The sequence below is a fragment of the Dipodomys merriami genome, unplaced genomic scaffold (genome assembly GCF_024711535.1).
Source record: "Dipodomys merriami isolate MVZ:Mamm:240054 unplaced genomic scaffold, mDipMer1.0.p SCAF_12, whole genome shotgun sequence".
NCBI lineage: Eukaryota > Metazoa > Chordata > Mammalia > Rodentia > Heteromyidae > Dipodomys > Dipodomys merriami.
In genome coordinates, this window is record NW_027202493.1 from 32,789,854 (window position 1) to 32,805,611 (window position 15,758).

At 36.4% G+C, this 15,758-nt stretch overlaps 1 protein-coding gene across 2 annotated transcripts; it reads left to right on the plus strand.

The window, feature by feature from the left end:
• Positions 1-16: 16 nt before the first annotated feature.
• Positions 17-14,157, plus strand: Cbr4 (carbonyl reductase 4). 2 transcript variants are annotated; one of them, XM_070016509.1, is made up of 5 exons: positions 21-262; positions 2,413-2,533; positions 3,605-3,741; positions 5,353-5,487; positions 11,959-14,157. In XM_070016509.1, the coding sequence occupies exons 1-5, from the start codon at positions 121-123 to the stop codon at positions 12,135-12,137; spliced, it is 714 nt and encodes a 237-aa protein (XP_069872610.1). In that variant the 5' UTR covers positions 21-120; the 3' UTR covers positions 12,138-14,157. The 2 variants fall into 2 exon arrangements, with proteins under 2 accessions (XP_069872611.1, XP_069872610.1); XM_070016510.1 differs by lacking the exon at positions 5,353-5,487 and having other exon boundaries at positions 17-262.
• The last annotated feature ends 1,601 nt before the right edge of the window (positions 14,158-15,758 follow it).

Consider the following 15,758-nt stretch of genomic DNA (forward strand, 5'->3'; position numbering starts at 1 on the left):
GAGTCCGTGCGTGCTGACGTACTTTTCGCGCCAGTTTGCGGCCTCTCACGTGCGGAGTGCGACGCTGGGGCCTAGGGTCGCGTTCCTCAGCCCTCTTCCCTCCGGGCTCGCGACTCCAAGATGAACAGAGTCTGTGCGGTCTTTGGAGGTTCCCGGGGCATTGGCAAGGCGGTAGCCCAGTTAATGGCCCGGAAAGGCTACCGAGTGGCGATCATCGCCCGGAATCTGGAGGTGGCCAAAGCCACCGCGGGCGAGCTCGGGGGTAGGTGCCGAGCCGGGCCGGGCGAGCTCGGGGGTCGGTGCCGGGCCGGGCCGGGCGAGCTCGGGGGTCCGGGCCGGGCCAGGCCGGGCCCGCCGGCGGCAGTGTCGCCTCCAAGGCCGGTGTGGCTTCCAGGGCCGCGCCGAGGGCAGCCGTGCCGCCGCAGGCCCCCGGGCCCCCGCATCCCGCCCAGCCTCGCCCTGCGGCCCAGCCCTCGTGCGGTGCTCCGTCAGACAACGCAAGTTTCGGACCCCAGCTCGGCCTTCCGAGGGGCTGGGCTTACAGGCAGCTCCCCTGGCGCCCGACACCCCCTTTTTTATATCTATTAAGACGAGGTCTTTGCCCTGGCTGGCTTCAAACCCTAACCTTCCCCATGTGATCGGTATGAGCCACCGACCCCGGCCAAGTGAGGGGTTTCATCAGTGAAGTCCCGAGTTCCAAAAGCTCCAAAGGAATCATGTCAGCGTGGACATACTTTGGCCAGCCTAGGCCAGACATAACCATTGTTTTAGCTTTTTTTATTTCTTTATATTTTAGAGTGTTCCGATACCCGATTTTACTTCTGTTTGGATTTTGTGATGGAGACACCGCTTCAGATTTAAATTCGATCCTTACCTACACTCGTGATAACGGTATAATTCTTTCTGAGACAGTGTCTTGCCCTGTAGCCCAGCCTTGTGTTCCATGAGAGATTCTCCTGCAGCCTCTCCCAAGTTGTTGGGGGTCACAGGCTGGTTGGTACTAGAGCTGGCTCTAAACTATTGCAAAATCTGGGGTAGGTGACACAGAGTTTCATGAAATTTCAGCCATTAATGCTGGTTCATAATCTTTCCCAGTGAAATGTTCAAACCGAGAGTGTGTTTTGGGGGCACTTAAAATATTTTTTACAAGTACATGTTTTTGAGAGGTAAATTTTGCCTTTAGGAAGAAACATTTTTATTTTCTGTGTGGGTGTAATTTTAGTTTTTTTAATAGAAATATTTAACTTCCTGTATTGTCTCTCCAGATGGGCAGACTTGAATAATAGTCATTATATGAACAAGGATATATTTGTAGAGCTTAAGGAAAAGCCATGGGTGGTAGTGAAGGCTTTTAATTGCCACCCCTAGGAACAGAGACAGGAGGATTATGAATTCTAGTCCAGCCTGGGACTCCATCTGAAGAAACAAAAGGCTGTGGAGTGTGGCATAGTGCATGCATAGTATTCCTAAAGTCCTGAGTTTAGTCCCCTAGTACTATACTACAGAACAAAACTCAACTCTGTCCTTCATCCTTGGGGGCCGTGTGGAACAATTTAACCTTAAAGAATGTCAAACAAGGGCTGGGAAGGTGGCTCAGTGGTAGAGCGCTTGCCTTGCATTCATGAGGCTCTGGGTTCAATTCCTCAGCATCACATAAGCAGAAAAAGCTGGGAGTGGTGCTGTGGCTCAAGTAGTAGAGCACTAGCCTTGAGCTGAAGAGCTGAGGGACAGTGCCCAGGCCCAGAGTTCAGGCCCACGACTGACAAAAAAAAAAGTCAAACTAAGGAATATAAACCCTGTAAGAATATTGAATTTGGTGCATGAGTTCAGTGTTAAGGCTTTATATGAATCTTAAAAAAGCATTGTGAAATTGAAAAAGGCGCCCCACCCCGACTTCTAAATTAAAGACAAAGTGTAATTGTTTTATCTTTAAAGAGTTTAAAATGCTTTTAAGAAAAATTTTGTGAAGAGTCAGGGTTTTGCTGAATTGCCTAGACTGTCCTTGAACAACCAAAACAACCAAAAAACAAAAACAAAAGGAACAAAACCCAAAAACAAAAACTCCCTAATAACAAGAACAAAAACACACCTAAAAAACAATACCACTGAAACCAATTAAAAAATTACCCTTTTGGGTAAAATTGCCCAAGAAATGCTCATAATCTGACTTAGTGAAATTGTAGCCCCTTTATATAGCTCCTTCAAAATAAAAATATTACCCTTCTATAATGCTGCCCACTCCCAGGCTGGTTTCATTAGACAAGTACATGACAGCAAGAACCCATGATTACCTTTCATATCTAGGTTTAACACAGCTTTATTTTATAATAAGTGCTTGAAAAGTGTGTATTAAGTAAATTCAAAATACAAGTTACATTTTCTAAGTAATTCTGTTTTAACTTTATTTTGTAGGAGATCATTTGGCCTTTGGTTGTGATGTTGCTAAAGAACATGATGTTCAAAATACATTTAGAGAGATGGAGAAACATTTAGGCCAAGTAAATTTCTTGGTAAATGCAGCTGGTGTTAACAGGTTGGTCACAGATTTGAATAAATATTGAATGTCTTAAAAAAATCTTTTTAGTATGATTAGTATGAGTTAATGTCTTAAGCCATTTTTTACTTCTAATTGGAAGACAAAGTACATGTTATAAAATTTTATTAATCCACATATTTTTTCTGTTGTATTGAAATAAATGTCCAATTTGATCACTTTATACATTGTAATTATCCCCCGTATTGAATCACAGAATGTTTCTAGTACTCCAGAAGCTGCTTAATTTTTTCTCAATGACTACTTCTTTATAGAATTAGTAATTCTTTGTCATCATACATACGTGCTTTGCTTCTACATGAACTTGATACTAATGGAATCAGAGGGCAGGTTTGTTTTTTTTTTTGGGTCCGGTCGTGGGGCCTGAACTCTGGGCCTGGGCACTGTCCCTCAGCCCTTTAGCTCAAGGCTAGTGCTCTACCACTTGAGCCACAGTGCCACTTCCAGCTTTTTTCTTTGTGCTTATGTGGTGCTGAGGAATCGAACCCAGGGCCTCAAGCATGCAAGGCAAGTGCTCTACCTCTACCACTGAGCCACCTTCCCAGCCCTTCTTTTTTTAAAATATAAATTTAGGAGAAAATATTGAGAATAACATACAAGTTTTCTTAAGCAAGGTGAAATTGACAGTTGCTTAGGCCTTTCAAAATTTATTGGCTGCTTGTACTATTAGCAGTTAAGGATATTTCACATTCTAGACCATCAATTGTTATTTTTAGTGGCTATGAAGCCCTCTTTAAAAGGATTTTCCAGGTATTCTAACTCAGAAATAACGTACTTTTTTGGGGTGGGGAGAGGGGGGCTATGAATATAGTTTAATGGTGAGCACTTGCTTAGAATATACGAGGTCCTAGACTCTATCCTCAACATTGCCAAAAGGAAAACAACAGCAACAACAAACGCAGTATTGATAAAATGAAACAAAACATTATAGAAAGATAAATTATGAACAAAATCATAAAGTATTTCTTATACTGTATTTTAATCAAAATGCTGCATATATTTTGACTTTTAAATTTGTTTAGTTATTTACATGCCGTTTATCTTTTGTAGGGATAGTCTTTTAGTAAGAACAGAATCTGAAGATATAGTATCTCAGCTTCATACCAACCTCTTGGGTTCCATGCTGACTTGTAAAGCTGCCATGAGGACTATGATTCAACAACAGGGAGGGTCTATTGTTAACATTGGTGAGTTCCCACCTTTGTGGGTTTCTAACTATCCTGTTTTACTATGAAAACATTGAATCTGCTAATTTGTAACTTGCTTGAAACTTGGATGAACTTTAGTATTGTCTGTGGGGAAAAGATTTAATGAACTGATGGTACAACAAGAATCACAAATTTACATCCCTATGAGGGTGAAATGAGTGACACTGTCATGTATTAGTAAATGATAAAAATGTGTTAGATAGATGACCAAACACACCTACGTTCAGTGTCTGCTGGTACGGAATGGGTAGGACTCAGATCCAGTAGATTGCAAGAATGTGGTCCCAAGTTTTCCATCAATTTTGATTTTTAAGGGAACTTGAGTAATTTAGATTATCATGTAAAGCCTATCAAAATATGAACAAATTTTTTTAAAAATTGTGGATACTGTGGACTACACAAATAATTATTGCAGCTCAGTGGTCACTGATAGATCTAGTATAGAGGTTTATAGAGACTTTAAACTTCCAGTAGATTAGTGAAGAAAGTAAACTCTCTCTCCAGTCCAGGGAGAAGATAAACTGTGGAGCTTGTTCCTGTAGAACTTAGAATGCACAATGACTTTAAATTCTACTTCAGCTTAGAAATTTGAAAGTAGTAGCATGCCATTTGCCCTTTATTTTTAAGTGGTAATACCTTTAAAGGCCATAGAAGGAGGATGCTGCTGCATTAAGGCAAATGATCTAAAAATGTGCATTACCCTTAGTAAGAAGTGATGTATGACTGTATGTATAGGCACATATTATAACATTGGGCTGGTTATTCATGAACAGGTAGAATGTTTTCCTAAAGTAAAGTTACCTTATTAAGTTTAATGGGGTTCTTGCTTTATTTTATAAACAAGATTGATGGTGTAGAAAATTACTTCCCCACTTCTGTTTTATAGGCCTTTAGTTGTAAAAGTTGATGTTTGCATTAGAAAATAATCCTTTCATATTTATTAGATGAAGTCACATGAATTTTTAGCAGGCAGTACAAGTTATGATATATAACTGAGTACAAAATTGTACTTTTATGAAAAGTTTGTAATTAAAGCTTTACCAATTTAGCTCAGATTTAATTCAAATGAAGTGTCTTTTAGGTAGAGGTGCATACTTGTCTGTGGTTATAGAAACTTAACGAATCAGCCTTTGTTTTATTTTTTTCTGGCTCCAAACGTTTTTTTTTTCCTGCTGGAAGCTATTATAAGTTACAGAATTTTTAGTCAGAGATTAGAATGGGTCTCCTTCACTGCTTTTCCTCCTTTAGTGATACTGGGGATTGAAATTAAGGTCTTGGGCATGGTAGGCAGGTCTCTGCTACTTGACTACAGTCCCAATCCAGTCTCTCCTGTTTAATAGGTCAGTTTGTAAGCCTGATTCCTGGCACATGTGGTTTTATATCAGCTTATTTCAGGTTCCTTTTCTGTATTTGTCTGGAGGAGATTTGGCCTTAAATCTTACTACTAATATAACAATGGTTGGCATTCTAATTTTAGCATAGGATAAGATAAAATGGGTTTTACCTTTCTGTTTGGTAATCCTATTGTTTGAATTTTCACATAATCCTATTAACTAGTTTGAATTTGATTACTCTTCTTTTTTCTTCTAGGAAGTATTGTTGGTCTAAAAGGCAATTCTGGTCAGACTGTGTACAGTGCTGGTAAAGCAGGATTAGTTGGATTTTCACGTGCACTTGCTAAAGAGGTAGCCAGAAAGAAAATTAGAGTGAATGTAGTTGCACCAGGTCAGTGAACACTTTTATTATTAAAATAAGTGAATTGATGATGGCTTTGCTTTACAGAGAAATATGTCATTAATTCGTCCATTCATGGTAGCCATTACTTGATGTTTAGGCAGAATGGCTCTCAAATTTGTAAAAATAAGTAAGTAATGAACTGATGACCAGAATAAAATGCTTGTGCTTCATATTTTAGGTAAAACTTTTATTAAAAGTTTACATTAATCAGTAGGTAAAATTTTTATTTTTAAAACTTTGCACTGATTATGGGGTAATTTAAGATAATTAGAGATAATTTTTACCAATTATTTTTTTAGTTTAGAAAACTGTGACTCTAATACTCAGCATAACTTGCATTAGGTTACACAGCTAGTTTATGAAGAGCTTAAAAATAATGCTCCCTAATCCTTCCTTTCTATCACAAGATTTAAAAATTTTCATCCTCTTGTTATTGTGTTCTTTTAAACTATCTGGAACCTTTCACGTTTATGTGTTTGATAGTAATCCTGGGAGTTAAACTGCCAAGGATCACTTTTAATTTTGACCAATAGTGAAGCATTGAATTTATTTCTATAGGACACTTGAGTGTTTTGTACCTCTTCTTTTTTTTCTTTGATTGTTTTTGAGACAAGGTCTTGCTATGGAGCCCAGATTGGCTTTAAACTAAGATCCTCCTGCTTTAGCCTCCCAATCCTTAGGTTGTTCTAGTATTTCATAATTTTAGGTTGAAGAGCTTTTGTGTTTACCACTTGATAGAATCTTGTTGATCAGTTTGCTCAGAGCAGATACTACTTTAGGTGCTGTTAGGTGTTATTTTTTTCCTGGCATTAATTTCTCATCCTCCCCTCTGCACAAAATAGACATAGCAATTTATTCTGGTCAAGTTTATGATCTAGTATTTTGGTATGACCTTTATTTCTTTTCTCTCATAAAAGTGTCTGGGGTCATTTTTGCTTCTCCCAGACCTTAGAAATCTAAAGAGAGACATCTGAACCAGCAGGTATATTCAATAGGGCCACATTCCACACTTGATAATAGCTTTTGACGTCCTACTCTAAAATTACCAAATCTAAGATACTTCAAAATTTTATGCTTTTTGAATTGCTGACATAATACCACAGTGAAGATTCCATCCCAGACTTTATGTGATAGGTCATAGTTAAAAGGCAGGGTATAGAACTGTCTTATAAACTTACTTTGAAGCTATGTGCAGAAGGTACATATAAAACATAAATTAATTTCAGTTTTAGACTTAGGACCCATCCCTAAGATGTCTCATACATGCAAATATTTCAAATTTGAAAAAATCTGAAATTCTTCTGGTCTCAAATATTTCTAATAATAGCCTAACATCTTGGTATCTCTTAAATATAAAATCTTTTTTGTATATAAAAGTCTTGAAAGCCAAAGCAGTGACATAGTAATATGGAAAGGAGATATTGCTATTTATACCATATAGCTGGTCAAAAAAGATAAATGATATTTCCCTCAGATTTTATCAAATATAAGTTTTCTTTGGCCTAGAGCCATTCACTTACCGTTCATGAGTGTGAGTTTCTCTGTTCCTGTGGAGTTGATATTTTAAAAAGTGGGATAGGAGGCACAGTGTTAGAGCATTTGTCCAGCATGCACAGGACTCTGACTTTGGTCCTCTGTAACACATAGACACATGCATACACATGTACTTATACACACAATAAAGCATAGTGGGTACATTGTTACATATATACCTGATACTAAAATAGAAGTATTCTTGTTCTAAGTTGGTTGAGTGCATGTCATTTCAGGTTTTCTTGATTTAAGGAATGCTAGCTTAGTAGCTAGTTGAAACCTCTTAAGTGTTCAATAAAGTAATGCAGTAACATCATTTGTTGGACAGTGGCACCTGCTGGTAGTTTACAGTTTTTATAGTCAAGCCTTAAAGTCATTGTAATAAGTAATAAATAGTAAGAGGAAGAAGTAGAGGAAAACTTGCAGATTTTATAAAGAAAGTGAAAGTATGATAATCAAAGTCCTTTGGGCCCAAGGACAGAGAGCAGGAACTGGAAAGAAAGAAGCATAAAGATGGGTGATTATCAGTATCTCTCTTTTGGCCTATGGTAAATGTTGTAGAGACCTAAAGTGTTTGTAAGTAGTGCCTTGGGTTCTGAGTATACTAATAAATGAGGATTATGTGGTATAAAATAGCATTGAAATTTGGCAGGGCCCAGAGTAATTTATGACTGGAAACAAGTATCACATTTCATACTTAATTCTTGGTGAACTGAGACATATACACAAATTTTTGAAAGCCATAGATAGATTAGGGCAGAAAAACTATTCTATCTGATTCTGTGATAGCCTTGACACAATTGATGCTTATACATTTGTTTAAACATGTACAACTACATCCTAAAGAGTGAACCCTCATGTCAACCAGGGTTATCTTTTTTCTTTTTTTTTGTCGGTACTGGGGATTGAACTCAGGGCCTCATGTTTGTGAGTGTTGGTGCTCTACCAATTGATCTATGCCTTCAGCCTGGGGATTTTACTTTCTAATGAATCACTGAGCTCACTGGTTGTAACAATCTACCACCTTTTGATGAGATTATTAATAGGGAAATGGGGAGACAGTGAGATAAGGAGGTATATAGGAACTTTCTGTACCTTTGCTCAATTATTTGTAAACTTAAAATTGTTCTAAAAGATAGTCTATTTTCTAAAAAGTTTCAGATAATGATTAGATAAGTGCTTTTCATATCAGCCATAATCTAAGAGGAAAAAGCAGTATGATGAATGAATTCTTCCCATACTTTGTGTTTATGGTCTGAGACTGGGACTTAAGCTTGGTACCTGAAACTTTTCACTCATTGTCCGGTGCGCAATGAATTGAGCCACACCTTGTCTTTTTTTTTTCATCCTTCAGTGTGGCCTCCCATACTTACTTTACTTTTAGGATTTGATTGTAGTCTTCTGTAGTGGCTAGCAGCTGTCCCATGAAGTTTGTCATTCCAAGAATGTGTTTCATTCATAGGTCTAGGGAGAGGCTGTGGTAAGCCTTCTCTGATAAAATGATGTCTTTCTTTTCCAAGCTTTTAAGGTGGAGGAAAATTGTTCCTGGGTGGCAGAACATTGTGATTGCAGTCAGAGGGCACTGCCCAACTGGACAACAGATCATATTTGTAATCTACAGAGCTGAATCCTGGATATAATGATTAATAAGACCTCAGTAAAAGCTTTACAATATTAACCTTTTTATGTTCCATATATTTTTCTCGCTGGGTTACTTTGGAGGCCCAGTCTCTCCATAGCTCATGTATGTGTAGGATAGATCATCTTTCCATCTTTCTGGGGTTGTTCTTAAACCTGTTTCCCTATCTAAGCTTTGCCTTTAGTATGTCTAGTCTTGTTCTAGAACATTTTTCCAAGATGGAAACATGTACAAATTGCCTCTCAAAAGTTGTATAGCCTTACTTTTCCTCAAAGGACAAACACTTAGAACTAATATCCATAAGACATAGGGCACAGCATGGGTGAAAACACAGAGTAGCACCAGTACTTCATTGAATTGAAGCTATTCGAACCTCCAATGTAAGACTTTTCAGGGAATCTGAATTTTTAAACTAGAGTCAAGAAATCATGAAGACTACTTAATGAGGCATACTTTTCATATTCAGATCGTAGTATGGTGAAGCTAAAGGAAACACAGAGATCTTATCATTTGTAATCTACTTCATTTGATGATACAGAAACAACCATACGGTATTAGATAGTACATGATTTTCCTCAGGTGATAGCTTTAAAAATATTAATGGAGCAGGGAGCATAATCTAGTTTAATATATCTTAATCTAGTCATCATTTTACCTCAAAAATGGTTAGAAGTTGAGCCTGTAATTACCCATTACAAGTTCTTTTTGAAAACCATTTGTTGTGTAAGTGTCTGTTTAGATTAAAATGTATCTGATTTTTCTGCCCAAAGTTTTCAGGAAGTGTTCTATACAAATTTTTCTGGAATTCAAGAAGATCTTAGACTAGAGGACAATTGTATCATGAACCCATTGGGAAGATAACATGAACTTTTTAATGTTACGTTCGTACTTTTAATTCATTATAGCAGATGTGAGGTGAGTTTTTTTCTCAGGTACTTTATTTAGTACCTCTGGGGCACCTTTAAAATTAAGTGTGTACCAAGACAGAAAACTTTGTGTATCAAGAACCCACATGAGCTGGGCACTGGTGGCTCATACCTGTAATCCTAGCTACTGAGGAGGCTGAGATCCGAGGATCGCAGTTCAAAGCCAGCCCAGGCAGGAAAGTCTGTGAGACTCTTTTCTGTACTTAACCATCAGAAAACCAGAAGTGGTGCTGTGGCTCAAGTGGTAGAGTGCTCACCTGAGATGAAGAGCTCAGGGACAGCTCTTAGACTCAGAGTTCAAGCTCTACAACAAAGAGAGAGAGAGAGAGAGAGAGAGAGAGAGAGAGAGAGAGAGAGAGGAAGGAAGGAAAAGCATTTTAGGGTAATTGGATTACCTATTGTTTATTGTGGCTCTTCATTGTAAATTGTTTCACTTATAATTTACTTAAAATTCTGAAGAGTCCGGTTATCATTATATACATCAACTGCATCTTTTACTCTTTTTGTAAAGGTGAAAGGAAATCAAGAAAATGTTGGTTTTCACATCAGTAAGATTTTTTTTATAACAGAGGAAGCTATATTTCACAATATAATTTCATAGTGAAGCACAAATAATACAAAATTAGTTTTGTTATTTTTAGCCCTCATTACAAGACTCTCAGAAATGAGTACTGTGAATATTTTTTCAATAACTTTGTATCAAAACACAAAAAATTATACATCTCATGTGGACAGTTGGAAAAAATCAGAAAAGTATATAGTAAATATTCATCACCTGTAATTCTGGCATCTAATGATAATCAGGTGATAATGTTAATACTTCAGAAGTTTTAGTCATTAGTATATATATATTTTTAGTGATATAACTTAATTTCAGTATACGAATGTTATTTTTTTCCATTGTGATACATATTATTCTGTTGTGAATATCATGGCTTTCAGTTTGTTTTCAGTTTTTCCCCAATAATTTGTCACTGTTGTGATAGACTTTATGACAGAAAAGCTTATGATTATTTATCACAAGTCTGTGAGGAAAGTATTAAGGTTTTTATAAATGAAAGAGTAAATTACATAGTATTTCATAATAAACCAGTGGCCTAATTGAATCTTAATCTAGTAGTTATTTCCCTTTATAAACGACAGTATATTTAAGTTAATGACAGTATATTTAAGTTTGAATGATAAATTATTTACTTTAACATAAGCTAATTTGAAAAATGTTTTTGAAATTATACATTGAATTTTTCCTTTGTGAGACTTGTCTTTAGTCAGTTTCTTTGAAAAAGAACTTAAAATTTTTTTTGTCATGAGTAGCATTTGCTTTCTCTTTTAAAACCTAATGATCGAGGGATGGGGCTGTGGCTTAGTGGTAGAGTGTTTGCCTTGAATGCATGAAGCCCTGGTTCAATTCCTCAGTATCACATACACAGAAAAAGCTGGAAGTGGTGCTGTGGCTCAAGTAGTAGAGTGCTAGCCTTGAGCAAAAGAAACTCAAGGACAGTGCCCAGGCCCAGAGTTCAAGCCCCAGGAGTGGCAAAACAAAAACAAAAACACACAAAAAAAAACAACCACCTAATTATTGAGTAGTGAATAAAATAACTATTATGGGTTAAAATACTGATAAAGCATGAAATAAATAATAAAATACTGATTTGGAATTGTATTAGTAATTTGTATTTATATGTCTAGAACTAATGTTAGAAGATTTTCTTAATTGACAGTTCTTTTGTAGTCATTTAGAATTGACCAGTTAATATAAAGTACTTCATACTGTAGAACTTTACATTTTCTTTGCAAGCTTTATTGTATACATGTACCAATACCAAGTTAAATTTTGAATTTTTGTATTTCTTTTCATCAAAATTGGGTATCTCCTTGGTATTTTTTCTTAAATACATGAGCTTTCCCATCATGAGTTACCTTACTTATACCAAATGTTACTAATTCTTGTTGGAATTGCTAAAACAGTTATATGTCTACCTTTACAATCCCTTCCTTCCCTTAATACCACTTCTCATCCTCTACCCCAACCAATTGAAAATTAATTGTTTCAGTGAGCTTTTGGTTATACTTATATAAAGATATTGAACAGACTTACATAATAAAAGTTTACAAATTATAGATTGCCCAAAGGGAATGGGTCAAATACTTGGGAGTCAGATACATTAGTGGTCAATAAATATTCATTGAATTAAAGTGAAATAATTCATGGACCTAATTACTTAATTGCTAACAAAATCCTGTACTTTCTAAACAGGTTTATTAATAGTCTCAAATTTTCAGGAGCAAATTCATGACTATTTAAGTTGAGTACCTGCTCATAATTTACTCTTTTCCACTAAATAAATATTTCTCTTTTAGGATTTATTCATACAGATATGACGAAACATTTGAAAGAAGAACATTTAAAGCAAAACATTCCTCTTGGGAGATTTGGAGAAACTATTGATGTGGCACATGCAGTTGTGTTTCTTTTAGAATCACCTTATATCACAGGTCACGTTCTAGTAGTGGATGGAGGATTACAACTCACTATATGACTCAAGTTACTCAGATATAATGGTGGTCAGAATTGAGGGCACACTTTGTTTGGTATTGATTCGATACAATTATATACTCATATGGGTGACATTTGATAATAATACATGACGCTACAAATATTGTTTTCTATTTTTCTATGATTATGTGTGGAAAGAATAATGTATGACAAGTTGTATTATATCTAAAAGGTATGTGGCACAGATCTTTATAGGATGCCACAATTTCAGTACACAGCAAGAGATATTAACCAGTATTAATTTATATATTTTGTCTCAAAAATAGAAAATTGTGTTCTCTAATTGTGATAATTATTGGTATATCAGGTTGAATTTTCTAGGAATTAACCTTTTGGGCTGTTGGCAGAATGAGAGTATTTCTAGAACTCTGATTAGTTATCAGTACTTTAGCAAACCTACTGATATTAAACACATAGTTTTTGTTTGAGACAAAGACTCAGACTCACCCTGCTCATTTCATGTTTTCATATGCGTTTAACTTTTATTCACATTAAAAAAATGGCCCCAACTTAGATAAGGTGTGAATTTAGAGTTCATTTCCTTTTATCTTTCCCCTTTCTCCCCTCCCCTCCTTCCTTCCTCTCCCTTTTCAGATTCTTTTTTTTTTCCTTTGTACTTATTTATTTTTCTTTTTCCCTTTCAGGTTCTTGTTATGTAGTTTAGGCTGGCCTCAAACTCATAATCCTCTTGCCATAGTTTCCTGGATTAGAGTTGATTTCTTATAGTGATATTACTCTACATTGAACTACTGAACAGAAAAATCAGCAAATTTACTTAGGAGGCTCAGATCTATGGATAGTGGTTCAAAGCCAATGTGGACCAAAAAAAAAAAATCTTAAAGAGACGATTTCCAATTAGTTTTCGTGTGTGTGTGTGTGCGCGTGCGTGCATGCCAGTCATGGGGCCTGAACTCTGGGCCTGGGCGCTGTCCCTCAGCTCTTCAGCTCAAGGCTAGCACTCTACTACTCGAGCCAGAGTAACACTTGTGGCTTTTTCTGCTTATGTGGTGCTGAAGAATCGAACCCAGGGCTTCATGCATGCAAGGCAAGCACTCTACCACTGAGCCACTTTCCAGTCCCCCAATTAGCTTTCAAAAAGCTGATTGGAGATGTAAGTCACCTATTACATATAAATTCTCAAAGATGATGAGGATTAATCTCTAAGGTTTCACTATCTGGTACAGTAATGAGCTGTATAGATTTGTGAAGTTAATGAGTACATTTTTTTCCAACCAAAATATCAGGATAGTTAGCTTCTTAAAAATAGTATAAGAAGTTGGGTATAATGGGGTACTCGCGTAATCCTAGAATTCAGAAGGCTCAGGCAAGATCCTGGTTTGTGTCATGAGTTTGAGGCCAGTCTGGACAACATAAACTTTTACAAAACAGAATGAACAGTATGAGAAACATAATAGTATTTTATATTTGTGAATATAGGATTTTTTCTAAAATTTTAGAAAGATAAGTAATTATAAGCCACCACCAAAATATTAGATAATGGTGAGTTGTCTTTACCTGAAATAGAACGTTAATCTTTTATTTTCTTTAAAAATATTTTTTGTGTTTCTGGAGATTAACCTAGAGTTTAGCAGATACTTTCTGCTGCTACTGAGCTGCATCCTTAGCCTGAAAAGCATTTCGTCTTAGAAGAGAAGGCACAAACTGAATGTAAATGGTCAGACAGCATCCCTTTTGCACTGAATTGTGGGGAATAATGTAATATCTCAGAGTACTGGATTCATGTTGGTTTTTATTTACCATTTTTCAAAATGACTTAAATACTGCATTTTAAAAGCATCTTTTTACAGCTGGTCTGAAGTTGAACATTATTATTATGTACTCAGATTTAATTATACAATGAAAGTGCAATAATGTGAATAAACATACGAATGCATTCAAAAAGCTCTGTTCTAAGTTGTTTAAATAAGGATACAAGTGGACCGGTTGCAACAATGAGAAGTACAAGTTGTCATGTTGAAAATGAACTTTACAACTTTGGTGGGGGTGGGGGGGGAGAGAGTTGGGTGGGGGGGCCAGGGGAGGCTGGGAAGGGATGTGAAGGATAAACAAAGGAGGAGGCTACAATGCTTGATAAGAAATGTACTCATTATCTTGCCCATGTAATTGTAACCCCTCTGTACAGTATTTTCACATTAAAAAAAAAAAGCTCTGTTCTAAATCAGCCTTCTTTATTCCTAAGAAATATTCTTAATTCATCCTTTACTTAGCTAATATATTCAGGATATGTGAATGTTAAGTGGGAGTAAAGTTGGTATTGAATAAATTGTCTATTAAATACAAGGCGTGATGCTATACAAAATTTATTAGGCACATTTCCAGGCACATATAGAAACTATAATACTCAGAATACTTTCAAATGTAATGCTTGTAAGCTGGGTCTACTTGTGCTTACTCATGGCAGGCTTTAGTTCCCTTTATTGGACACGCTAATACTACAATCATCAATGAGGCTGATTTGACTTCCAAGTAAGAAGATTGCAATGGAAGAGGGCAGCATTTTTTTTTTTTTTTTTTGTCGGTCGTGGGGCTTGAACTCTGGGCCTGGGCGCTGTCCCTCAGCTCTTCAGCTCAAGGCGAGCGCTCTACCACTTGAGCTACAGCGCCACTTCCGGTTTTCTGGTGGTTTATTGGAGATAGGAGTCTCACGGTCTCTCCTGCCCGGGCTGGCTTTGAACCGCGATCCTCAGATCTCAGCCTCCTGAGTAGCTAGGATTACAGGCGTGAGCCACCAGCGCCCGGCTGGCAGCATTTATTTAAAAAGGAAAGAAAATAAAAAAAGAATAGCAATGTATTTCATTAAATTAATGACATTGAGATGTAGGTTGCCGATAGTCTTTAGGTGTGTGTATAACCTTTTAAACAGTTCTCCTCTTCCCCTACTTTATATCAAACTGGTGGAATATGTGTAGAGATGCTGAAACTTTGCTTCACATAGATGAACTGTCCATCTCTTAATATCTGCATTCTGTTTCTGAAATCACTTGCTAGCTCTTGCCTTAGGCTCAAAGTTTTAAAGCTTCATTAAATTCCTAACCAGAACACTCATGGATAGCTGTTGTCTGATGCTTAAGAACCCTTAATTCAGCCTTTGTTTACCATTAAAAAACAAACAAAAAAACAAAGACATTAATGCTAAAGTCAGTTTAAATTTTTTTAAAAAGTTGCATTGAGGTTTTAACATTTGTTGTCTTTTTATACTGTTATACATATTCAATTTGAATGGTTACAACTGCTTTTGAGAGATAGAATTATATAAGTTAACTTTGGGAGGATAGTTTGTGCAAAAATAATCTATATACTTTGGTTATCTAGAATAGAGGAAGAAGACTATAGTTTTACTGAACATTACTGAAACATTTTCCAAGCATTTTGAGTGGAAATATGTGTTGATAAAGATATTATACTACTGCCCTAAATTTGACAAATGTACTTTCTTCAAAATAGATCTTATTCAACAGTATAAATCAAGTTTTAGCAGATACAAGAAAACTGAAATAATTTCCTATATTCCATCAGACTATGATGGAATTAAATGGAAATCAACAGCAAAAGACACTACAGAAAACATTCAAACCCATGGAAC

Bases quoted from the DNA above. Each gene is read 5' to 3' on its own strand.
- Cbr4 (XM_070016509.1), top strand. From the start codon at position 121: ATGAACAGAGTCTGTGCGGTCTTTGGAGGTTCCCGGGGCATTGGCAAG. The intron at 2,534-3,604 runs GTTGGTCACAGA...TATCTTTTGTAG, and splicing joins AATGCAGCTGGTGTTAACAG to GGATAGTCTTTTAGTAAGAA. The intron at 5,488-11,958 runs GTCAGTGAACAC...TTTCTCTTTTAG, and splicing joins AGTGAATGTAGTTGCACCAG to GATTTATTCATACAGATATG.